Source organism: Abramis brama (genome assembly GCF_963993115.1).
Source record: "Abramis brama genome assembly, chromosome: 11".
In the NCBI taxonomy this organism is placed as follows: Eukaryota; Metazoa; Chordata; class Actinopteri; order Cypriniformes; family Leuciscidae; genus Abramis; species Abramis brama.
In genome coordinates, this window is record NC_139973.1 from 7484608 (window position 1) to 7511781 (window position 27174).

The following is a 27174-nucleotide window of genomic DNA, read 5'->3' on the forward strand; positions in this document are numbered from 1 at the left end:
CCACCACGCTTGCTCTGTAGAGGAATGTACATCTAATAGCCTTGATCTGCCAGTCCGGATGACCTACTGATTGTTTTGATGTAGACGAGCCAAAGCCCCCAGGTCCCACAGAGTTGGATGAGAACGTGCCGGGCACGGTGACAGTTTCCTGGGAACCATCCCCAGACGAGAAACGTGATGATCGCCTACATTACATTGTGACCAAGAGAGACTCCACCAAGAGGACCTGGCACACTGTAGCAGACCGTATCTTCAACAACCGTTTCACAGCCTGTAACATCATGCCAGGGAGAGAATACCAGTTCCGTGTCTACTCCAAAAATGACATTGGCCTGTCTGCCCCTTCGGAGTCACCAAAATGGCTAATCACAAGAAAGAAAGGTTTGTGACATAGGGAGTGATTATTCAAACTACAAGCATTATGTAGGCTATGTTCAGTCATTTTATAAAAAGTATTTATACTGATATTTATACTGAGTGCAAATCATGGTAGATACTGTTTGCTCTATATGTAAATACTTTTATTTACCCATAAAGTGTAAATAAAAGTAATATGCTATGTGTACTAAAGGTAAAAAATCTGAGGTGGTGATGTATCTGACGTTGGCCGCAAAAAACTGTTTGATTTAATATCTTTCAACAACAAATGCTATGGGAAGCGTTTTCTCCACCGCCAATGTGTTAAAAGTAAAAAAGCCGATTTATTTTGCTTCCCTAATTCTACATGGTAACACTCTATGGTTAGTCTCATTCTATTGTTTGCTTTTAGCATCTTTTTTCCCCCTAAAATCACAACCGTATCAGACTTGTAACCTGTTTTTGGATTGCCACTCACCATTTTAGAACCACAGCGTTATTTAGTCCACATTCTGCTACACACTACAAAAAAATGTTGTTTCAACTTAAAAAATAAGTGTTTGTGCTGCCTTCAAATTTTAAGTTTAGTCAACTCAAATATCCAAGTTGTCACAAGTACAACTTCTAATTTCAAGTTGACAAAACTTACAAATTTTAAGTTGAAACAATATTTTTTTTACAGTGTAGGGTGTGTCTGTTTACTGTGAACACTCTGCCTGCACATGCACTACAATGTGACCCTTCACCCACTCACTGACATGTGAAGGTCACATTAATTAATCTCCTTCATCTCTTGCAGAAAAATTCACACTGACCATCCCAGAGTCCAAGACCTGCAACTTAGAGAAGCCTCCGAGGTTTATGGTCCCCCTGAAAATCCACACACCCCCACAAGGCTATGAGTGCTACATGAGCTGTGCCGTGAGAAGCGACCCCGCACCCCACATCACCTGGTACCGCGACAACGTCAGCCTCAACACTAACATCAACTACTTAATAACTAACACCTGTGGAGTGTGCTCCCTGCTCATTCTCAGGGTTGGACCCAAAGACACGGGAGAGTATAAAATCATCGCCGAGAACTCGCTGGGAAGGGCAGAGTGCTCCACCAATCTCACAGTGAGAGGTAAGGCTCTACATAAAGAACTCGCCTCACTGGATGAAAATTACACCATTAAGCACCAGAGGACAGCTGGGTTGCCCAAAGCTTCAAGTACAATTTTAAAAGTTTTAAATAGAAGTTAACACTTCTATTTCAAATATTTAAGTGTTAACTCATAAAAGTTACAAAGTAAATTCAGTATGTTTAGAACATTTCATACATAACACCTTAGATAAATGATAAATTGAATCTAACACCTTAACCATATTTTCTTTGTTTGTTTTTCAGAATAAAACCATGGCGTATGGAGGATGTCAAAACAACATCTTTCCAATCATCATGTTGTTTTTTGGACATACATATTTTTGAAGAAAGATGTGGCTTGTGCGAACACTATACACTGTGTGGCCTTATTAGACAAAAATGGTCAAATCAAATGCATGTTGTAAAACTACATATAGTCTTACTGTGTTTAATAGCACAAAAACCTAAAAACATAAAGGAAACTCTACGTGTTGTGCTTCTTGGGTGGCTGATTCTTAATATGCCATGCTTACCTAATCTTGTTTGACAATGATTTTACTTCAGCGGTAACACTTTACAATAAGGTTTATTAGTTAGTGCATTAACTAACATAAACTAACTATGAGCAATATATTTGTTACAGTATTTATTAATCTTTGTTAATGTTAGTTAATACAAATCCAGCTGTTTATTATTTGTTCATGTTAGTTCACAGTGCATTAACTAATGTTAACAATTTTAATAATGTATTAGTAAATGTTGAAATTAATATTAACTAAGATTAATGTTATAGAAATATTGTTCACACTTAGTTCATGTTAACTAAGGTAGTTAACTAATAAACCTTATTGTAAAGTGTTACCACTTTAGCTTAGGTTTGGGGGGGGGGGGTATTGTTCTTTTATGCTATTTAATTTATGAAATAATTTATTCTTTTCTTTTGTGTATGTACCCTGCTCTTTCACACTTTGACAAAACCAATTATACTGTACTACAGTAAAAAAAAAAAATATGTGCAAAGTTTCGATTGCTCGCATTCATTTTTTTTTTTTTTTCATTTTTTGCTCGTATGGAAATGCTAAAGCGTAAAAGAAGCTATTGCTTCTTCAGATATGGTTTGGTGTAAATAAATAAAATATTCAGGTTCTTTGAACAGTGCACTTGTGTACGGACTGTTATTGTACCTGCAAAGTGACTTATCATTATAAATCCAATACTCTTGCATATGAATTCACAAAGCACAAGGTCCTAAAATTCTCAAGAGCTGAACACATCTATTCAGAAAGAGACAAAAAGAGAGAAATATTATACAGAAGTGCCATATGAATGCATACCGATGTCACCATAAAGTCATCACTTAAAAGTACTTAAAAGCCTGTCCGCGTTATATTTGGAGCATTTTACTGCCACAACATTTTTTAAATGGTCTGACAGTGTTCGGCAAATGTAACATCAGTACGGTGCTCCTGTGGCGTAGTTATGTATGTGCTCATGTGCATATGTCAGACTTAAGAGTCACTATTTCATAATGAGTTATGACCTTTCTGTCTCTTCTTATCCATATATGGGCCATAACACCCTGGCCTGACCATACCATTGTAACATTAAACTCGTATCCAACAAGCAAAGGATTTTCAGACTTGGCCAATTAAAAGTTAATGCAACCCATAAATCATTAAGAATCATTTATCTCCCAAAACAATGGCTTTTCATTTAAATCTTCAAGAGAGACCCAATTTATTTTGTCAATATAAAGTAGATTTTGTTCTTATACCGTCTCCTATGACCCATGCATCATTTTTTTAAATGGTACACAATTATAACGCCAAATGATACACAGTTTTTAGAATTAAATCATCAATATCAGTAGGCTCCTATGCATCATTCTGAGAAGCAGAAGCTTACCTTTCTCACATCATGAGGACGCTGCTTCCTCCGCTGTCACTGCTGCACTGCGCGTTTGCTCCTGGAGTTTCTTTTTCAGTGGATAGTTAATATAAGACCCTCTAAGCTTCATCTTCCAGCCTGGTCCCATATCTAAGGGAGGAGTCACAGATCCTCATCACATTCATGTCTTTGATCAAGGGTAAGCCTATCCCTCAGCCAACACCCTGAAGGAGCAACAGGACACCTTGAGGATCATCTCAAATTGGGTAGCAAAGGAGAAGTCAACACTCAATGCTGAACAAAGAGCACGGGGCACAAGTCACAAAGTAAGTAGCCAATGCAATGTTTAGTATTTATAATATTATACCAGGATTATGCACCTGGCCAATCAGCACAGGTTGGGGTTGCCTGAAGTGTTAATGATGGCCCTGGACTACTCCATATCAATGGATAAAAGCCTGCTCTGACCATAACTATGTATAGATTTTTTGTGTGTGTGTGCTTTTTTGGGTGCTTTTTTGTAAAGCATCTTCATTGAATTTAGATGCAAAATTTTGTGGCACCTATATGAGCATTTTTTCAAGAAAACAAAAGCAGCATGTGTATTGATTCGTATAGTCAATGGCTAAAATATTGTGGTAACTTTACTTAAAGACTTTATAATGCATTATAAAGTATTTTAATGTATTAATTATGCCTTGTAATGCACCTAACAATGCATTGTATGGTCTTATGAATAATTGTAACTACAGTTATAATACTTGCATTCACCGAACAAACATTTAGAGAGTATAATGCATTTAAACACATGACAAACAACCAATTTCAGATGTAACAAGGAATCTGCAAATATAATGCATTTGAACTTTTTGCAATTATTTATGAAAAGATATAATGTATTATAACATACATTATTAATACCTTTATAAACTATTACACAAAGGCTTTAAATAAAGTGGTATCAATACTTTTTATGTCATTTCACAATATGATTGTTATTTCTTAACAGTAGAGATGCAAAATGTTAGATTCTCACTATAGCGAAGAGTTCTCATTAAGATGAATATAGTTATCTGTTGGGCCAATAAACTACCTCATGATGGTCCCTATTCCCTTAAAAGTGGTTTCCTATTATCATTTTATGATAGTTGCTACACCGTCTGTTTTCTTAGTATGGAGCAACGTGTATGACATGCAGCTCTTACATTAATCTGTAAATGTAAACAATCTTTATTTTACACCATTATTTTATTTTTATTGGTCTCAAATCACGCTGCAACCACCAACTCTGCTGGTTGATTATACTGGAAGGCAATTAATTTTAATGGGTTAGGGAAAATATAATGCTGAAAATAGGTCAGGATTTATGGATTATAGAGAAAAATAACAACCCACAATATCTTCACAATATAGACTATTTTGTATATGTATGTAATTATTTGTATGCATATGTCATAGATGTTAACAAATGAACGTATAATTATGTAAATGAATAATGATGATGAGACCAATAACTGATAACCTGTCTCAATATGTTGTTTATGCACATGTAAAATACCACAGGCAATCCTAAGAGCAGGGGAAACAGAGAAGGGGAAAAGATAATTCAATAAGTCATACAATCTGACAAATAATGTCAGAGCAGTAAGAGGAGCCTTGCCTCCATTAGTTGGGGGTTGACGTCTTAGGACTCAAGACCCTTTCTAGGCCTCCCTTGGGCATATTTATAAATCAATCATATGTCTCAGTTGCTAGGCATGGCTATTTTTCATCTCCTACAAATATGGTTATCCCTGATAAGAAGCTGTCTGCAGATAAACTTATCTTGATGTACTGCTTACACTATAAATCAACACCAAATTTATAGTAGTTTGATTATAATGTGTTCTGTCTGCCTTAATCCCTGTATGTATGTATATTTTATACACTATACGTGTGTGTGTGTGTGTGTGTGTGTGTGTGTGTGTGTGTGTAAATATACATATATATTTAGGGATGCAACGATACCGATACTGCGCTCATGTACTCGTAGTCGTACTCAAAAAAGGACCTAACACAGCCTTTATACGTACAGCGTGTGCGAGGGTTCGCTAAAGGGTAACTCTCGCCAAATTGCAACCTAGGCTATTTTTATTAATCTACCCGAGTCAAACATTCGTGTAAAAGCATAATTAGAATGGAAACGCCACTTTTAAGATTCGTTTTCGGTCAAAATGCCTTTTGAATGGGAGTGCTATGGGCACAACAATGATAGCATCAAAATCGCTATTTTTAAAACAATAAGAAGGCTCGACACAACATGAAACTGTGCTTGAAGTATCACCAGGGGCTCTACACATGAACTCGAGCATTGAAAACATTGTTTGTGTACACAAAGTTTACTAAAAAGAAAGGTTTTGTACGACTCACTTTATCAGTTAGTGTTTCCGGTGGCTGGAATTTTGTCAGTCAAAAGTAGTCGATCTCCAAATGCAACGTAACATGAGGAGAATAAAGTTGGAGCTCAGTTCATTACGTTGCATTCGGAGATCCCCAAACTCTTGAACAGTATGTAACAAAAGCTTTCTATTTCAGATAAATGTTGTTCTTTTGAACTTTCTATTCATCAAAAATCATCTATTCACTAAATTTTGCACAACTGTTTTCAACATTGATAATAATAAGAAATGTTTCTTGAGCAGCAAATCCGCATATTAGAATGATTTCTGAGGGATCATGTGACAGAAGACTGGAGTAATGATGCTTAAAATTCTCCTTTGCCATCACAAAAATAAATGACATTTTAAAATATATTCAAACAGAAAACAATTATTTTAAATTGTAATAATATTTCACAATATTACTGTATTTCTGATCAAATAAATGCAGCCATGGTGAGCAGAGGAGACTTCTTTCAAAAACATTTAAAAACTTACCAATCCAAGTTTTTTTATACATATACACAACTGCTAGACATAAATATTAAAGGAAAACCAATCATTTTGTTTATGAAATCTAGCAGTTATGAAACTCTTCTGGGAATAGTATTACTATCACAGAAGATTGAGGAGAAATGGAGCTCTTGAAAAATGTTAGCACTCTGCATTTAAGATGAGAGTGTGCGTCAGAGGTGTTTTGACTGATAGTTTTATGAGGTATGTGACCTATAACAGACAAAAACATGCAGGGTTACTTGACTCACATCGGTGGGTGCATATAGTGTTAATTGAGAAGTGAAGTCCTCAATTTACTGTCACTTTAAATTACTACTCTACAGAAAGCAGCAATTTTGATGCATCTTTATTATGCTGTTCTCAATAACACTTTTCAATGTGAATCAATTCCAAGCAGCTACAGCACTGCGTTTGATGAATTTAAATACATACACTTTTGAAATCTCTGAATACAGTTTCAAGTACGTCAATTTAGTATTTCATACAATATACATGGCCACAAGTTCTATAGCGTCACAACCACTCTTCAGTTCACCAGAAACCAAACTAACAAGGCTTTCTGGCAAAAAGAAGCTAGAAACCCTGTGTCGATAAAAATCCAAGTTGTAATCCAAGGAAAATATAATTGCCGCATTTCTCTTACTAATTTACAGCCGCCACCACCTCCAGACACAATTATTGTCTCTACTTTCATTCCAACAAACCCATCTAATAGAGACTTCAGGAGATGAGGTTTACTCAAAATGTGTCAGCATTACATTCCTGTAGTAGACATATTGCTTAAATCCTGAGGTTGCGGATCGGTGTAAGTGACACTGTTGCCAGCTTTTTCCCCCGGTGACTAGACCATGAATTACATTCTAGACAGCTGGAGTGTTCGTGTTGCTGTAGAGAAAAGCTGACAGAAGCTCTTAGCTTAACCCTGCCGCTAAGATCCATGCTCCCTGCCTTAGGGAACACACATGATCAGAGTCAAATATTCATTACGATCGCTCATCAGAACAACATCTAGCATTTCAAATGTAACAAATCCTTGAACTTTGCCCTAATTTCACAACGAATCACAAAACTTGAAAGATTAACTGTGTCGGCCTTATCAAACACACCAAAAGTACAGTAGTTATTAAGTGAATTCACTTCAATTGGGTTTAGGTAAAATTCACATTTTAAATGCCAAAAATTTAAATAAATAATTAAATACATTATTTGACGTTTTATTTCTGTAGAACACAGAAATTCACATTTAACAAAAAATATCCATACAATTCATAGTCACCATCTGAAGAGACCAAAACTGAATTTATTACTCACTCATAGTTTTCAACTTCAATGAGCTGAACTTGAGAACCATTGATTCAGTGAGGTTCAATGGTTCTATTACTCCACAAATCAGTCCATCTGTGAACAAACCATTTAGACCGATTTGTGAACCGGATCAAATGGTTCATTGAAAAGAACCAGCTCAAAAGAACAATTTGCTCTCTGATCCAATTCTTGAGTTCAAACCACTGACTTAATGGTCCGTTCACAACAGTTCTTGAGTTAACAGAGTATGAAATTGAGTAAAATATTCCTTTTCCAAAGACACTTCCAAATATCTGTATGTATTTTTTCCCTTACAGAATAAATAATGTCATACAGGTTTGAAGAATATAAGGATGTTTAAAAATAAATATAAACGTGTTTATTTCCTCATTCATTTTGGATGAACTATTCCTTTAAAACAGTTCAAAGTTCATGGATCTGATGATTTTTTTGATCACTTATGTTACTCATCCTACAGGACTGAGTTCTCTGAATCCCACATGCCAAGATGAAATTCACAAAAAGTAAAGAAGTGGAACCCACTGCTCCTGGGCAAGGTAGATATTCCTCTATTTTCAGGTTTTTTTTAAATTCACTGTGAACTTTTTCAAAATCCATTGATTTAATGTATGAAGTATCACAGCTTTTAACTTTTTGCTCACTTTTGATTCCTCAGTGGCCATTAAGAAGCGATCTAAAGTCCCAGGAGTAATGATCACACAGTTTGTGGAGGAAATCCCGGCAGGAAAAAGTCATCCAGATTTCTCCCGCAAACCCATCGCCTTGACTATTCAGGAAGGTATAGTACAGCAGCTCAAAGCATCTTTAATGCTAAAAAAATAATGACTTTGTTTCAGAAGTACTCAACTGACTTTGTTAAACTCTCACACAGGGAAATTTGCATTTTTCAAAGCCATCATCACTGGAGATCCAACACCAAACGTAACATGGTCTCGAAACAACGGAGATACATCTGATCCGGGAAGATATATTCCTTCGTATGATCCAGTCTCAGGAGAACATCAATTACAGGTGCCACAACTTGTACAATAGCATTAAAATGCATTGAAAAAAACTTCATAAAAATACACTAGATGGCCAAAAAAAAGTTAACAAACACTTTTAATTTAAAAATGTATTCTGCTTCACCCCAATAGTGTTCAATGGGGTTCATGCATTGCCATGCTTAAAAAGAAAAGGGCCACAATAGCCAAACCTAAAGGTGTTTCCACACTTTTCGCCATGTAGTGTATCTAGTTCTAACTTAGGAACAGCTTTTACTTGCATTTGCTTTTGTGAATTCAAACCAATAAAAATACAGTATTATTAATAAAAAACAAATTGTGTCTAATAGATGCCCAATGTTGGAGTTGATCAAGCAGACACGTACAAGTGTTATGCAGTTAATGAGTACGGACGTGCTGTAGTCACGGTCACGCTCAATGTGATTGAAGGTCAGTAGAAAAACCTTTTCCAACTCTACTTGTGCAAGCACAAATTTAAAAGTGAATCAGTTATCTGCCTCAGCTGTGCGGAGAAAAACAAAAATTCTCTTTTTTTCAGTTGGGTTCAAGAAGAGCAAAGCAATGCAGGAGGCACGATTAGGTCTGTTTGCATTCAAGTCTTGAGTGAATCATTGAAGCAAAACAAAAAAGTATTTCAAATACAACCTCTCTTTGAGAATAAAGATGAATAGTGCAACTCTATTTATTTTCAGAACAACGAGAAAAAGCAGTAGTCGATTTAAAAAAGACCCTGAGGACTCGGTAAGTTCTTGTTGATCATACCAATGATGATTCTAGCACAAATTTTGCATTTTGAATGGTTTATATGTTTGTTGAAATGCAAAAGCAGATGCATGTGTTCAGCCTGACCCTGGACATCCCGGGAAGACGTGTTCATGGTGTATTGTGTTTGTGTTTGTAGAGCACAAAAGGAAGCGAAGAAAGATGGAGAAGTTGACGAGAAATTTTGGGAACTGTTATTGAGCGCTGATAAGAAAGACTACGAGCGCATCTGCATTGAATATGGGGTGACTGACTTCCGCGGGATGTTGAAGAAGCTGAATGAAAAGAAAAGGGAAATAGAGGAGCAGCAGTCTCAGGTGCATTACAAATGAACAGTGAAAAATCATTATGTATCATTGAAGTATACTGATACACCTCATTAAAAAAAAAAAGGTCTTGCCAAGGCTTAACCAAATCCATCAAACAAAATAACAAATGTCATAATTTTCAACATATAAATACACAGGCTCTGAAAATGAATGACGTGTGAAATACCTCACTGGTCTCTATTACTATTTTTGCCCAGGAAGTGTATGTGCTAAATGCCTCTGTAAATCTAACCTCAGAGGCATCTTTTGAAAGTTTCAATGTATATTTTTAACTTGCTTTTCCTCTAACAGTACATTGAACACCTGAGCAACCTGAGACATATCGAAATCAAGACGCCTGGATGTGCCGAATTTGAATTTGAGATGGATCTCAAAGATCCCAATTCCAAAATCTTTCTCTTCAAGGTTAAACAACACACGCATTTTTAATTACTTCATTTTACTGTAAAATAAAATAATAATAATAATATATTTTTGTCACAGGATGGTGTTATGGTTCCATTTACCAATGAAACAGATGAGAAGCATTCTCTGCGTCAAGTCGGCAAAAAATTCATCTTTAGTGTACATGGTTTGAATCCAGAAGATGCTGGATTGTATCAAGTTGATGTTGAGGGGGTCAATATCTTCTCCACTGACTTTAAAAGTGAGCTTTAAGCATTTAGAAAAATCATTTATAGTGTTTAACATTAAAAAGTTTTAACATTCTGTCAGCATTATATATCACCCTCATATTTTTCCATAATTTAGGAATTGTTTTCTTCTGTGAAACACAATATTGTGGAGAATGCCTGAACTGTTCTTTTTCATATATAAAATCAAATTGGATAGTGCTATAACATGACACAAGACATGATTTATATGTTGAACTACCGGCAATTTATTTTGCACTTTAAAATTCAATTGCGTTCAAATTCAAACCATTCAAATGAATGCAATGGCAATTTACATTTCAGTATTTATCGGGTGCTTTTTTGGAGTTTGACAGTGTACAGTAAATCATTCAATTTCTCTGATTGAAAAGCAGCTTGGAGATTCAGTTTAAACATTTCCTTTTGTGTTTCACAGAGGGGAGAAAAAAAACATGATGGAACAACATGGGGTGAATAAGCAATGACAGAATTTTAATTTTTGATCCAACTATTCTGATTGATCAAACCAGTTAATTTAGATGTTACCACATAAAAAGTACAGTTTTAGGTTAATACATGCTTGTTTTGATGTCTTTACCTTTGCAGTTCCAGTGGCAGACTTCTTGGTAAAGATTCAGGAAGTGAAGTGTGTGGAAAGAGAGGATGCCGTGTTCGAATGTGTCTTATCTGCTCCGCTCCCTAAGATTTCTTGGATAGGCAAGAACGTTCCTCTGGAACAAAGTGAAAAGTATGACATCACGGTCTCCGAGGACATGCTAATCCATAGACTGTTGGTGAAGGACTGTATGCAAGTGGACAAGGGCATCTATGCAGCTGTGGCTGGGATGAAGTCATGTAACGCCTGGCTGGTAGTGGAGCGTAAGATCAAATTCAGATATCAACCATATTACATTTATCGGATTAACTAATAAACATGTAAAAGTGTGTGGATCCTTGCATATACAGTAAGAGCTATTTAACTCCCATGCTGTATTCTAAATCGCCCCCTATACCCTAATTCACTATTCCCTACATTACTCCACTAATATAGTCCACTTGAAAGAGTGAATGAAAACGAGTGTGTGAATTCAGAGCTTTTGCTTAGTTTGTGCTTGCTGTTTAATAATCATTTGAAACGTAGCAAACTGGCAGCTCCGGTAGTTTTGAAAAGATTTATCTTGAACTCTGCCATGGAAACCTTAATTTGAAAATGTAATAATTAATTAAAAAGTAATTTATACAGCCCCAGTTAAAATAAACTTTATTGATTTGATTCATAAATTCAAAATTAGACTCTTTAGTTCACATTCTAGCCAAAACATTCTAATGAATGAACAATTAAGTTGCACAATAGTTAATTCATTGATTTGACCAACCTGACAAGCACTCATAAATAATTCATTTTAAAATAGCAAAATTGATCATTTCAATCAAATGTTTCAAATATAAATTAATATAATATAAACGACCATTTATATCCATTATATCATTGAGAGCTGGATGTACGTGTGCAGTGCCATGTAGACATTCAGCAAGTTTTCCACTCAATGACCCGAATTTTAACACCTTATTCCTATGTTGGTCTGCCCTTGAAACAGCTGACCCAGATCCAAATCAGAGGGGCAAGAAGGCAGCACGCAAAACGACTCAAGCAGGAGGTGGAGGCACAGACTTGATCAAGATTGCGGCGGAGCAACAGGAGAAGCTGCAGAAGGAGCGTGAAGAGAGGATGGAGCAACTGAAACAGATTCAGGCTGAGGCGGCTGCTGCAAAAGAGGAACAGAAACTAGAGGAACAGAAACTGGAGGAAACTGCTGCGCCAGAAGAACCAAAACCAAAGTCTAAACCTGAACCCAAACCAGACTCTGGAGCTGTAGCAGAAGAGACAGAACCTGAGCCAGAGGAAGCTGCTCCACCTCCACCAGAGGAAGAGACTCCCAGCGGGGAGCCAAGAAAGAGAGTGAGGACTGGGCCCTTAATCCCAGACACTATTATCGGTGAGATACTGATTTACCATTTCCATTACTGATTCTTTGGAATTTGGAGAAGAAATTATGACAAAAAACAGAAATGTTAGATAATAAATGTAAAACAAAAATCATATTTCATAATTCCTTTTTTATATAAAAAATACCACTAACAAATCTCATAATATGTATCTTTGACTACACATTTTCATATGAACAGCCAGTCAATAATTGTGATCAAAGTATGTTTTTCACTAAAAAGAACCTGCAGTACTCAGGAGTTCGGGCCAAATTCCAAGCTCGGACCCCTCTCCCAGACAGCACGCTAAATAGATATAAACCTTTACTCGATCTAATTATATGTAAGTGTGAACTCGTGAAACAAAAATGGCTCATAAGAGTAATTTGCTCGGGAATCGAATATTCCTTGTCGTGCTGGAATGTTTTTGATTCACACAAAAAAAGAACAAGCTCAAATGAATCATTAGCTCAGGATTCAGGCTTAACTAGTCAAAGGCTGCAACCAAGATCACATACTTTCCATTTTAATTATTTAAAATAAGTACCTACTCAAAAGATGCACTTTCAGACATAGCTGTCATGAACTGCCCTGACACAGAGGTTGAGGATCCAAAACCAGAAAAATGGTCAAAACACAGGTCAGATAATCCACACACACACACACACACACACACACACACAAAAAAAAAAACCCAGGTGAGAAAAAACAGGCAAACAGGGAAATCCAAGAAACCAGGTAGAAGATCAAAAACCATGACAAATGAAACCAGCGAGAAAGCACTCAGAAATGCATTTACAAGACTTCACAAAGAGTGAGTGAAAACACAGGGCTAATATAGGCAGAGCTTAACAGGATAATGATGCACGCTGGAAGTAATCAAACATAATGAGTCCAGGCAAGGTGTTATGGGTAATGTAGTTCAAGATATGATTAAGGAGACCAGAGAATGTCTAATAACAGCCCGTTCTCATACCCAAAGCATCACTTTTTCGTCACTTTCTGACATTCGTCAATATCCGACGCACAAAGCACCCTTTAGCGTCCATATGAGACGCATAACCCTACCACATACCTAAACCTACCCATAACCGAAGCGTCTCATATTGACGCTAAGGGTGCTTTGTGCGTCGGATATTGACGAACTTTCGAAAGCGTCAGTTACATGACGCCTAAACCAACCCATAACCGAAGCGTCACATATGGACGCTAAAGGGTGCTTTGTGCGTCGGATATTGAAGCATGGTTGAAAGTGACGCTTTGGGGTGAGAATGTGTTGCTAATAAGGGGAGAAGTTCCACTCTCAGTAAACTTCCGGCTTCTGAACTGGTTGCAGTTCCACTCTGGTTCCATATAAGGGCACTCACAGGATGAGTGCAGAATGAATGGAGGTCTATGGCACTATACCCCTCAAAATCCACTTTTCTCAGGATATAAGTTTTTGTCTAGTAATTTGAATGTTGTATTCGAAAGGAGATGCAAAGAAATGACACATTGCTGGGTGTTAGATTTTTTAGAGTCACTTATTTGCTTTAAAAAGTCTTTTAAAATGTCAATGACGTCATACACATCGTACGACAAGGGATAATGCTTTACGGCAATCCTTCAGTCACTTTGGTGCTTTCGCGCTCTGCACTTTCTTTTCTCTTGAGGCATCGACAACACAGCTGACACAGGTAAATACATGTGCTAGAAGAGTTTTTGTTTTGTTTGTTTCTGGTCCCGCTTCGGATGCCACGATGCCATCAAGCGGTATCTCTGGTCGTAATCAGTCCTTCACTGACCAATCAGCGTTCATTAGCAGAATGCTAGCGTGTTATGGGCAACAACTCAACCTGTAAGAAATCGAAAGGACATAAGTACTCGTTCATTCAACTTTCGACCTATAACCTATGTTGAACTTGCAAAACCTACAATCAAGTCTGAGATTTCTCAACGGCAATCGGGTGAAAGAGACAAATTTAGCCGTCTAGCTCCATAGACTCCCATTCATTTTGCACTCATGGGCGATCGCCCCCAGTGGAACTCTGGTGGAACTACAACCAAAATTCGGTACAATAGGACTTAATAGGCTAGGCTCTCCATAGACGGGCTCTGAGGAGACATGAGGAGTGCCCTCTGGTGGCTATCATCGGCATTCCAGCTGACAGGTGTGACAATAGCCATGGTGTCTGCTTTTAATTCACTAAATAGAAAGGACTTTAAGAGTTCTGCACTCGAGAATCAAACATACTGGTTGCACTGTATGTTTATGACTCACTAAAAAGAACCAGCTCAAATGTCTCATCATTACTCTGGAAAATTTTAGCACAGTGTTCTGTGTGCATCGGCAGAAAAATACATGTGCGACAACCCATGGCGAAACCAAACGGAACAAAATGAATTTAGTTTTGAGATGTTTTTTTATTGTCATGTCTATTTACAGTCTATGTTCTGTAGATCTGCTCAATGCACTGTTTTACTTACGATATTAAGTACAAATATTTATCATCAAACTGTTGTCAATGCACCTGTTGTTCAGACCCGGGAGTTCACTTCATCAGTGGGCTGTCAGATGTTCATGCCATCATCGGTCAGTCAGCTGAATTGGAATGCAAACTCAGCCGTGATACATGCGATGGCATTTGGTATAAAGATGGAAAAGAGGTAAGCACAGATTTATAATGCTCAAAAGTTCCAGTGTAATAGTTATCTTCATTACCAATACACAAATCAATATTATTCATTTAGACATGATCTAGAGCCGTGATTTTATACAGTAAGCAAATATTTTGTTGAAATATCTGTATAGATAACAGCCACAGATGATCTGAAGATAGTCAAAGATGGAGCAGTTCATAAATTGATTGTAACAAACTGCACAGAGGAGGACAATGGAAAGTACAGATTTGAGGCAGATGGACGTAAAACTGATGCCATTTTGGTCGTGGAAGGTAATTAATATTTGTTATTAATCTTTGACTGATCATGTAAAATATGGAGGCGCATTATTTGATAAACAAGTCAGAAACTTTACATTGAATATCTATTTTATATTGCATTTCAGATCCACCAAGGATGAATCAAGATGACTTGGCTAAATTTTCAGAGCCTGTAATAATCAAGGTGGGCCAAAATGCAACTTTCAAACTGGAGTTTGTGGGTCGCGAGCCAATGAAAGTGCAGTGGTACAGAGAGGGTGAGGAGTTGCTTGAGGATAATCACATTAGGATTGAGAAATCGGCCAGTCACAGTCGCCTTCTACTTGTGAAGTGTCAACGCAAAGACAGTGGAGAAGTAAAGCTGAAGCTCAAAAATGAGTATGGAACCATTGAAGCCCTTTCAAGACTCATCGTTCTAGGTTGGTAATTGAAAGGCAATGTAATATCATGTAACATGTAATTAAGAAGAATGCTGTGTTTCCAGCTAACAGGGAACATTCTCATGAAGCTAACGTTCTGGCAAGGTTATCTCAATGTTAAGAACAAACATTCTTACAGTAATGTTAATAGAAAGTTCTTTCAAAGTTATCTGGTCTTTAACAGTGTAATAAAGCACACACAGTTCATGGAGCATTTTTTTCCTAATATGTTTTAGTTGGACGTTTTTTAAATGTTACTACTTGTTTTTGAATGTTCAGAGAAAGTAACGTTCAAAAGTAACATTCCTATAATGCTTGAAGTATGATCAAATGGAATGTTTCCTTATGTTTCACATAACCCAAAAAATTAATAAAAATGTTTTTTTTTTAAATGGGACATTTCTAATTAAAGTTTTCATAACTTAATGGGGATGTTAACAAAATGTTTTTTGAATATATTTTCGTTAGCTGGGTATACAGTAAAGGAAAATTTCAAATAACCTGTCCTAAAAGAATTTACAAATATAATCCAATTCTTAATCCATAATACATTTGTTTAAAAAAAAAAAAAAAAAAAGGAAGAACCCGGTATTTCATTCTTGTACTTCAGATAAACCCACCAACCCAATGGGACCTGTTGAAGTATTAGAAGCCTCAGCATCCTGTGTGGAGTTCAAGTGGAGGCCCCCAAAAGATGATGGCGGTTCTCCTTTAATTAACTACTATTTGGAGCGTAACCAAATTGGACGCAACACCTGGACAAAGATTGGAAACATCCCCGGAGAGCCCCATTACAAGGACACTGATGTGGACCACGGAAGAAAGTACTGCTATCGCATCAGGGCCTTGACTGCAGAGGGAACCAGTGATGTTTTTGAGACAACTGACATCCAGGCTGGCACCAAAGGTGAGATTCCATGTGTTTGGATCTTAAGTACAGCATTAAGATCTTACTGAAAATGTAAATAAACACCCATTATCACAGAAATTTAGTGCTGCACAACTAATTAAAATACAACTGAAATCGTGATAATGATTATTAAATCGCAAAGGCGGGATTTAGTTAAATAAATATACTGTATGTGCTGTGTGATTCAGAGTGAAGCGCAGCACTGTGTTCAATTACACACAATCAGCTCATGATCCGTCAAGTTTCGGTTCAAATTGTGCAGCCCTAAACACATTTTTAATCAAAATATTTTAAATCACAATCAAAAAATTTTATCAGAAAAATTTAAATTAGATTTTTTTTTTTTTGCCAAATCATGCAGGAACTGTTATATTAAAAGGACTCATTTGTTACAGCATATCCTGGACCACCATCTACACCAAAAGTGGTCAGTGCCTTCAAGAACTGCATCACTTTGGCATGGTCACCTCCTACCAACACTGGTGGAACCAACATTGTTGGCTACAATATAGAGAAACGCAAACGGGGCAGCAACTTATGGGGTCAAGTGAACCCCCCTGATGAGCCAATCAAAGGTTTGTTCGTTTTTTGGCTCTCGAAGTTCTAATCTATTTTTGTGTTGCCGTATAGTTCTATAAAACATGCTAGACTTTTACTTAGGCTTATTTCACTCGTTGTCCTCCCCAAGGCAAACAGTGTGATGTGAAAGAGGTTGTTGAAGGAATGGAATATGAATTCCGCGTGTCCGCCATCAACTTCTCTGGTGCTGGAGAACCAAGCACACCCTCTGAATTTGTGATAGCCCGAGATCCTAAAAGTAAGTCGATACTCAAATAATTATCATATTAACACGTTATAAGTATTTTTGTAGTGCAAGATGAAATGTGTTCAAAATCTGCTGAAATAAAACCACAATAAAACAAGAAAAATAATACTCCTACAACTGAACTACCCTGACCTTTTTGTACTTCAATTTGGGATTTCAGAACCCCCTGGTAAAGTCATTGACCTGAAAGTCACAGATTCCACCTATACCTCTTTGTCTTTGAGTTGGTCAAAACCAAAGGAAGAGGAAGGTGTCCAGGATGAAGCCAAAGGTTATTTTGTGGAATTAAGGCCAGCTGAGAACACAGAATGGGGTCGCTGCAACTCCAACCCACTCATTTCATCTTCCTATACAATTCTTGGCCTCAAGTCTATGGCTATGTACTGGGTCAGAGTAGTTGCAACCAATGAAGGAGGTGACGGGGAACCCCGAGATCTGGACAACTACATCATTGCCATGCCTCCACCTGGTATAATATGACTATATTTTTTATAATGTGTACAGTCAAAAGGTTGGACGTGCATCACTGTATTTACATTTCTTGTTATACTTTAGTTTGCTGTAAGGTAGTCCTGCAGAGCTCCTCTGAATCCCTCCACCTCCCCCAGCTCCACCTGCCTAGATCATCTACAGCAGGGATGGGCAACTTCGGTCCTGGAGGGCCACTGTCCTACAGAGTTTAGCTCCAACCCTGAAAAAATCACCTGCCTGTAATTTTCTAGTAATCCTGAGGACCTTGATTAGCTTGTTCAGGTGTGTTTGATTAGGGTTGAAGCTAAACTCTGTAGGACAGTGGCCCTCCAGGACCGAAGTTGCCCATCCCTGATCTACAGGATGTACATGTCTATTTACGCAGCAGCAGCTTATTTAACAGCAGTGTGTCTGTGTATATATTAGCAGTAGCAAATTCATACTTGCTCTGCAGCAGCAGCGTAGCAGATCTAGTCCCCAAGACCAAATACATTAACATTGCCATATTCAATAACACGCTAAAACTATTCCGAGAGTTGTCATTGAAATGATACATTTCAGCACATTTGCCACTCTCCAAATCTCTTTTTCAGTGAGGCCAAATTTTACCAATCGCAAAATGAAGAGCTTTATGGTTGTAAGAGCTGAAAATTCTGCTCGGGTCATCATAGACTTTGAGGTAACAAAATGGTGGTATTTACTAAACTGACATTTTCCTATCCTCAGATGTCATACTGAATTTAATAACAAAATATGAAATCTCATTTGCAGGCATCCCCAATGCCAACTATAATCTGGCTGAAAGATGGAACGCCTGTGTCCAAACGTGTAACCGTGAGCAATGCAGATGGGACATCCCAGCTCCTGATTCCATCTGCTGAGCGTTCTGACTCTGGGATCTACACCATCATCGTCAAGAACATAGTTGGTCAGGAGACGTTCAGTGTTGAGATCAGAGTGACGGGTGAGAGATAATATTAAAAGCAAAATGCATCAGGACTGAAATCTAATTTGCTTACTGTGATTTCACACTGTAGAATGTGTCTCTGGATAAATGTACTGTACTTGTTCACCCAGGATATTAGGGTTAGATTTAGGGCCGGGGCTTCAACAACTTATGAATAATTTCCCTCTTATTTCAGGGGTTGTTATTAGTCATTCCAGGACAAAAAAAAACATGTTTATCAAGGAACACATTCTTCTTGGCAAAATCTCTAAAATAATATTGAGGAATATTATGGATTGTGTGGATACCTGGCATGTTTGCAGATGATCCCAAGCCACCTGGCCCAGTGGAGCTGGAAGAAAATGTCCCTGGCACATTGACAGTTTCTTGGGATGCTTCTCCTGATGAGAAACGAGATAATCACTTGCACTATATGGTGATGAAGCGGGACTCCATTAAACGCACCTGGCAGACAGTCGCTGACCGCTTGTTCAACAACAACTTCACAGCAATTAACATCATGCCAGGAAGAGAATATAAGTTCCGTGTGTACTCCAAAAATGACATAGGCCTCTCAGAACCATCTGAGTCCCAAACATGGGGCATTATAAGAAAGAAAGGTGAGCTGGCTGGTGCTTCTACCTCTTTTGGTCCGCTCACGATAAAGAATATTAAATCTACTCCTTAATACTCTTTGTTGTATTTAGCATGCTTTCTTGTCTCCTGCAGAAAAGTTCAGGCTCAACTTAGCCCCATCTAAACCTTGCAACTTTGACTCCGCTCCCATTTTCACGGTTCCACTGAAGACGCACGCTACCCCGGAGAAATATGAGTGTTACATGAGCTGTGCCGTGAGAGGCAACCCCATACCTCACGTCACCTGGTACCGCAACAACGTCAGCCTCAACACTAACACCAACTACTACATTTCAAACACCTGTGGCGTCTGCTCCATGCTCATCTTGAGAGTCGGTGCCAAAGACAACGGAGAATACAAAGCAGTGGCAGAAAACTCTTTTGGCCGTGCTGAATGCAGCACACAGCTGACAATCTTAGGTATGTTGTCAGAATATGTGTGAAAATACCAGCTGTAGTTTGACTCTGTCTTATATAAGTGTTTGAGCTACATTTACATTTGTGCAGATGCTCAATATATGTAGGGTACAACGGGGCTAAAGGTACACTTTATAGATTTACAGTAATAACAATAAATTATATTTTATCATATGATATCAAATCAAATCAAATCAAATCAAATCAAGTATATTTGTATAGCACTTTTCACAATACAGATTGTATCAAAGCAGCTTCACAGTATTAAAATAAAATAATACAACAAAGTTTGTTTCTAGTGGAATTTATTGATTGATAGAATAAAATTAAATATCCCCAACTGAGCAAGCCAAAGGCAACAGTGGCAACAGTGGATATGATTAATATCATATTTTTATATATGATGGATTCATTATAAATATGGTGAATATATCCTAAGGTGGACACCCAATGTGATATGATATTTACCATCTGAATCTAACCATCTCATGCCAACAAATGGAAAAGTCAGCCAGCTTTTTTTCAGTTAATTATCATGTTTATTATTTTGCCTTTCACCCCAACAGCAGGGGCGCCTTTTACCCAAATACCATACTTTTACATATTCTTTCGTTATTGAAAAACTGTTGCTTTGTTTACCGTGAACAAAACTACGGAATCAACTTTGTGCTGTTTAGAGGAAAATAAAATCTAATGCACTTTTTACCCCGGTGTGCCTTTAGCCCCGATGTACCCTACACTACCGTTCAAAAGTTTGGGTCCCACTTTATATTAAGGGGCGTTAAGTACTATGTACTTACATCAAAAAATAAGTACAATGTACTTATTGTGTTCATGTTGTATTGTAAAACACTTTTGCTGCTATTGAGGTATGATACGAGTAAGGTCAGGGACAGGTGTGGTGGATTGGGTAGGTTTAAGGTGTAAGGGAAGGGTCAACTGTGTAATTACAAATGTAATTACATAAATTAATTACAGCTGTAATTGCATGCAGGAATTTTTAAAATGTAAGTACAATGTAAAAACATGTAGTTACACAATAAGTACATTGTATCAAATTATTAATTTCAATGTAAGTTCATAGTACTTAAAGCCACTTAATATAAAGTGGGACCAAAGTTTGGAGTTGGTAAAATAATGTTTTTGAACCTTATTGAATCTTATCTGATCAAAAATTCAGTAACGACAGTAATATTGTGAAATATTATTACAATTCTAAAATGCAACTTATCCCTGCGATGGCAAATATTTTCAGCTTCATTCCTCCAGTCTTCTGTGTCACATGATCCTTCAGAAATCATTCTAATATGCTGATTTGGTGCTCAAGAAACATTTCTTATTATTAAAGTTGTGCAGTTGTGCTGCTTAATGTTTTTATGGAAACTGTGAGGAATAGAACGTTCAAAAGAACCTTTGTAACATTATAAATGTCTTTACTGCCACTTTTGATCAATGTTATACATACTTGCAGAAAAAAAGTTTTAACTTCTTTAAAATTCATATCTTACTGACCACACATTTTTGAATGGTAGTGTGAATGTATGCTTATTGGACATTACTATAAACATTGGGAAAAGCACTGTATCCTTATAAGTAATCATTTCTGCTTTTTTTATTTTCAGAGTGAACTATCTGTGACGTGAAAGACTGTGACTCATCATCGATTTTCATTGAAAACCTCAGCCAAATATTTTAAGAATATTAATGTCAAATGCTAATGTTTGATTTCATAATGCCAATTCAGTACAATATTTTGCTTAATATCTCAATGAGTTTATGCAACTTTTTGCCATTTTGATCATTGTATTAATTTGCCCTAATTTGGCTGACTGCCCTCAATAATTAAAAGGAGTGAATTACACATACGTAGAGCCTCAGTCAAACATACTTTTGACAAAACTGTATAAAGCCATATTTGTCTCAAATATTGATCTCCAAATTTATGTTATACTATTATGTTTTACGTTACCCCACTAGGGCAACATTTATAAACACTTAAAAGTGAAAACAAGAAACATTTGCTTTTAATAGCTAGTAAACCTGCTTGCAAATGTCAGTGTTGTGCAATATCTCTCCTTGTAAATATTTGAAGTTGGCCATAAAACATGATCATAAAAATCCCCCCTACCAGAAAGGAATGTTGAAATCTCCCCATAGAAGCATTTTCAAAATCAGTACAAAATATGTTACTCTGAGGCATTTACAAATACATGTCACCCAATGTATGAAATAAAAAAAATAAAAAAAAGCATAAAGGTGTTTTATTTTTCATAGACCTGGCCTTGGGTCTTGCTTTATAGCTTTCCATTATTAACTTTCCCCTATACAGAGACGAGAGTGCATGCTAGTAGTAAATATGGGAATGCACATAAACCTGGTGGCAGATGGGTTAGTGTGTGGCAGGGTCAGAGAGGGACCGGGTCAAGCGGACAGCTGGCAGTGCCTCTGCAGACAAGGAGTTCAGGCCTCTAGTAGTTTGCAGAACACTAAGTGATCATATCTGAAAATCTGTCAGCAGACATGCAGAAAGTAGACACAATCTTGTGCTATTTTGTCAAATTAAAGTATTACTTTTAACATTATTTCCTGCTCAATCTGGAGCTTGACATGGCAATAAATGCTTTCAAAGGCACCAAGCACTATAACTTATACTACCCTTCCTAAAATATCTGTCCCTCCAAGTACATATGCATAGTGTGTAGTATGTATATATAAAATGTTACAAATGGAAATAAATTTTTAAACATAACGCGGGACAAATGCACTTGGCATGTTCTGGCTATAATTTGTAAATGGATAAGACACACACAAAAGAGGACTGTAGCCAATGGGCCAGAGAACTGACCAAAGCAAACCTAGGCTCAAGTGTGATTTATTGACCCTTCCAGTTGTTTGCCTGGTTAAGTAGGCTACATCATACAGTATATGTTAACACAAGTTGAGCCGTTTGTAATGGCCTTGATTTACAAAGTAAAAGAAAGTAAAAAAAAAAAAAAAAAGTGTAATTCTCCATTGAAGAATTTAAAGAGCATGAACATTTTCTAAAATTATTTGTATTATTAAACATGTGAGGGAAAATATGCATGGGTTTGTGTGGGTTTATTTGTAGCATAATGATCGGCTGACTGTACATTAAAAGGCTACTTGCTAAATACATAAATAAATGGGCATTCAATATTGATTTGAGTTTAAATTATTAATGTGAGATGGAAATTGTTAATCTGAGAAGGAAGAGACACAGTGATATGGAAGACATGAAAGTAGCACAGTCATGTAGGGACAATTATACCAGTATCAAAATATTGATTTCATTTTTATATAAAATATATTTTGTACATTTGTATTGCGTGTATGTATATGTATGTATATATATATATATATACACAGTATATACTGGACACTATTTAGCAATGACATACCTTCTGAGTTTTGCTGTGATAAGGTAATATTATATTAAATGATATTAAAAAGGGTTACCATGGTCAAGGGTTCAAAAATTATAGGAACCTCAGTTTATGGATCTCAACTGGTTCCAGGTTTAGCACAAAGGAATATATTTTTAAGTGTGATAATACCGTTTAACTGCAGCTCCATTTTGTTGGTTTGTAATTGAATTTATCCATTGAGTTTTATTGGACGAAGCACACATGAATAATTTCCCAAAACATTTTACTTACTAATAAACAACATCAGAGCCTCAGACTGTTTGCCTCTTTATTTAAGAAATGACTAGTTTAGACCACTCATCATAGAAAGGTCAGCTGTAATTTAGGTGTCACACTGTCCTCAGCAGTGTTCACAGTTGCCATAATATAATTTATTAATAAACCAGTCAGAGTTTATGAAATGGTTTCAAGGAGATAGCTCAACTTTTTAAGCCCTAAAATAAAACATATGATGAGACGATGATATTAATATTTAGAGAAACAACATTTATCCTCATATCCATATGTACACATCCCACCATCTTGTTACACTGTCCCACAGAAATCTATTACTTTTCCAGGAGGATTTAGGGAATTTTATATTATGCAAACATGTTTGACATTTTAATCAACACATAATGGCACGAGACTTTGTAATCACCTTTGTCTACTTATTTCTGCATTTATTCAGGTTTGCAGACCATTTCCTTCCTGTTTTAAGTGTAAAGCACAAAAAAAATGTCAAAAAAGGTTTTTACAAAAGCCTTCCTTGGATATTCTTCATACGTAACACTTCCATTTTCCAGGTTGTTTCAGTATTCTCGTCCCTTGTGCTGTGTGTCGCACCACATAAAGAAGTGCAAAAATGTCTTATGATCCTACAGAGGACCCCCAAGGTGTCTTTTATCAAAAGCGATGTTCATCCCCGCCTGACAGCGGTCAGAATGTATTGGTGTTCTTGCTGAGACCTTAAAAACACTTGTCATTACTTCTCATTGCCTCTAGCCTGTGGTAAGAATCAAATAAATTCAGTTTCACTGCGAGGAGTTTCCAGCCAATCCCGCGTGTCCTCGTGCGAACCCGGTGCTTGGCATCTTACGGGCATCTTAATGAAATTAATATATTGGATTTTCTTCAGTGATTGATATGCTACATCCAAATGTAAACCATAATCTACTCTGCTGAAACTTGGACATCAGCAAATCTGATTTATTGCAGGTACTTAAAGAAGAACTTATTGCACCTCTTTTTTCCCATGAAATTATAAAATGAACCTTTTGGATGTTAGCCATTATAATTGCCGGCACTGAGAGACTCCAAAGTGCCAGTTAAAAACAAACTTGAAGCAAGACTCTGTTGGCAATGACCTTGAAGGGCACAACACATCGGCTAACCCTGCTGTTATGAAACCACCGACTGGTTAAATCGAGCCTTCTGTGACTGAAGCTTGTTTGAAGAAAAACATCTATGCCGCCCTGCCATGTCTGGAAACGGTTTACACTTTATTTTAAATCCCTGTTGACTCATCGCTGAGTCATTGTTTAATGTAGCAAATGAGCAAAAAATTTACATTTAGGTGGTAAATATTCCACGTTATTCAGCAGACAAGTAATATAACTTCATTCAAACACCTGTTATAAATTACGTAACATTCCGTGACGGTACAAACAACAGTAACACAACCCTTTAAAAACATGTCCGTAAAAATACAGCACAATGTACAGTGTTAATAAGAAACATTTCTGCATTGTGAAACCATATACCATATCTATGTAGATGACAGACAGATAGATATTATGGAAGCTTGTTTCCGCCACAGAATAAAACATTTTAAAAAGATAATTACGACTTTTTATCTCAATTGCGAGTTTATGTGATATTTTACATGATATAAAGTCACAATTGCGTGTTATAAAGTCAGAATTGTGAGATATAAACCTATAGAGATACACCTCTTTGTGTGAAGCAGATTTGCACAGTAGTAGATTCATTTTATTTGTTTATCTCAATCAACTGTTTATGTGTCAAATATTTGTTTGGTACTAATGTATGATTTGCTAGCTCAGAGATGACTCACACTATACTGTTCAGACAAAACATAGACGATGTCCTCCTAACACACCTGTATGTGTATTTAACCTTTTACTAAGCTCTAAAACATTTTCCTCCACACACTCTACATTGATTTTGGATTGTAACATTACATACAAACTCCTCAAATAGCCTTTCTTTAATGTCTGAAGTCTATGTGAAACACCAAGGACAATACATTTAAATAATACATAAATAAATCATATTAGAGCTGTCAATTTAATGTGTTAATTTAATTTAAAGACTTGCGTTTCAGATCGTTAAAATATGGCCCAATAAAGTAAATAACTAGCTTCCGGCCAAACGAACATACAGATTGCACTTACGCCTACAGCGCAACTTAAACAACTTGTGAAGTTCGGAAGTAGTGGTGCGTCCAACCCGATTTCACGACAATTCATACGAATTTTACGAGGTGGCTAATTCGTTAAAATTCATTTGACCTCACTCCTCACTTTTTGCTAAATCGTACATATTTTACAAGTTGCCCAATTCGTATGAATTCGTACGAATGACCTACCTCTGACCCTGCCCTTAAACCTAACCGTCACTGGGGTTTAGACAAATTGTACGAATTCATACGAGTTAGGTTGAACAAATTCGTACGAATCAGTCACATTTTCGTACGAATTCATACGAATTGGTCATGAGATAGCGTTGGGTGCGTCATGGCGTATAGTGTAAATATCAGCAGTACTTTGCATTACTCGCATAAGTTGTGCTTTAGATTTAAGTGGAATCCGTATGTTCGTTTGGCTGGAAGCTAGTTATTTTATCCCTTAATCCTTCCCAATAGCTAAACTTAACTACTTTACTATTAATAAGCAGTTATTATGAGTTTATTGAGTCAAAAGTCATAGTTAATAGTTAGTTAATTTAGTATAAGTGTGACCACTACAAATACTTTGTGAAAACGATAACATCACCCACGTTCGTATTAGCCTACGTATTCAGTCAGTTCAAATTAATTCAGTTGACAGCCCTAATTAATATGATAACAATTTTAAAGGTACATTATGTAACTTTTGGCCCTCTAGCAGTTAAAAACAAACAAAACTGTATGCATTTTGCGGAAGAACATTGTTTTTGTTGTGCTTCTGTGTGACTGTGTTCTTTCTCATGACTAAATAAAAGAGAGAGAGAGAGAGAGAGAGAGAGAGAGAGAGTCTAGTCTACTGTATAATAGGCTTACCATGGTGAATCAGGGTAAGGTGAAAACACGTTTTGGAAGAAGGATTGGTAATGTTTTCACTCATTTTATAAATCATCACAAAAGTCCTTTAAAAAAAAAACAATATAGGCCTATATTTTTTTTTCTGCCAAAGACTATTAGAAGGATTGTACTTGCTACAGTTTGTACATTTATTTGGTGTCCTTGCTAAATGACTTTGGTTTAATAAAATAAAAAAACCTTTCTGTATTATCCAGAAAAAGGACAGGGGATTCAGTTGCTAAGAGGATCCAAACTGCCTCATTTTTGGAGTTCAAAGTCGTTAGACATTTGTCCCCTCCTCCAAGGCATTTTAAAGTCCTATTTGATCCACACACAAGCTGTGTCTCATTTCGAAGGCTGCGTCCTCCGGATGTCGCATTTACTTCATAAAGGATGTTTTATTTCAGAACAGTAACCATATAAAATTGACCGTTATTCCTATGGCATAAATTGTTGTCATTTCTTAATGACTTTGTAATGTAGTGGTCAGTTTACTGAAATGAAGCAGCCTCAATGACATATGCAGCTGACAAATGCGACCTCCGGAGAACGCAGCC

General features: G+C 36.7%; 2 protein-coding genes across 2 annotated transcripts in view; both read left to right on the plus strand.

The window, feature by feature from the left end:
* The window catches only part of igfn1.1 (immunoglobulin like and fibronectin type III domain containing 1, tandem duplicate 1), a 28778-nt gene extending 26137 nt beyond the window's left edge, over window positions 1–2641 (plus strand). Inside the window, exons 22-24 of the mRNA XM_084129135.1 lie at window positions 85–381; window positions 1157–1483; window positions 1748–2641. Of these exons, the coding sequence (XP_083985261.1) occupies window positions 85–381; window positions 1157–1483; window positions 1748–1752 (629 nt within the window). The 3' untranslated portion in view covers window positions 1753–2641. The remainder of the gene's footprint in view (window positions 1–84; window positions 382–1156; window positions 1484–1747) is intronic.
* Window positions 2642–3544: 903 nt separating this feature from the next.
* LOC311092423 (immunoglobulin-like and fibronectin type III domain-containing protein 1) lies at window positions 3545–23003 on the plus strand. The gene is made up of 24 exons (XM_084129136.1): window positions 3545–3696; window positions 8087–8165; window positions 8285–8407; window positions 8501–8640; window positions 8963–9062; window positions 9172–9213; window positions 9326–9374; window positions 9535–9712; window positions 10016–10129; window positions 10208–10370; window positions 10963–11235; window positions 11955–12353; window positions 14864–14988; window positions 15134–15275; window positions 15389–15682; window positions 16293–16589; window positions 16988–17167; window positions 17281–17409; window positions 17579–17887; window positions 18483–18568; window positions 18661–18853; window positions 19159–19455; window positions 19565–19891; window positions 21511–23003. Exons 2-24 carry the CDS (start codon window positions 8117–8119, stop codon window positions 21513–21515), a joined length of 4014 nt encoding a protein of 1337 aa, XP_083985262.1. The 5' UTR covers window positions 3545–3696; window positions 8087–8116; the 3' UTR covers window positions 21516–23003.
* The last annotated feature ends 4171 nt before the right edge of the window (window positions 23004–27174 follow it).

Bases quoted from the DNA above. Each gene is read 5' to 3' on its own strand.
- LOC311092423 (XM_084129136.1), top strand. From the start codon at position 8,117: ATGAAATTCACAAAAAGTAAAGAAGTGGAACCCACTGCTCCTGGGCAA. The intron at 8,166-8,284 runs GTAGATATTCCT...TTGATTCCTCAG, and splicing joins ACCCACTGCTCCTGGGCAAG to TGGCCATTAAGAAGCGATCT. The intron at 12,354-14,863 runs GTGAGATACTGA...CCTGTTGTTCAG, and splicing joins AATCCCAGACACTATTATCG to ACCCGGGAGTTCACTTCATC.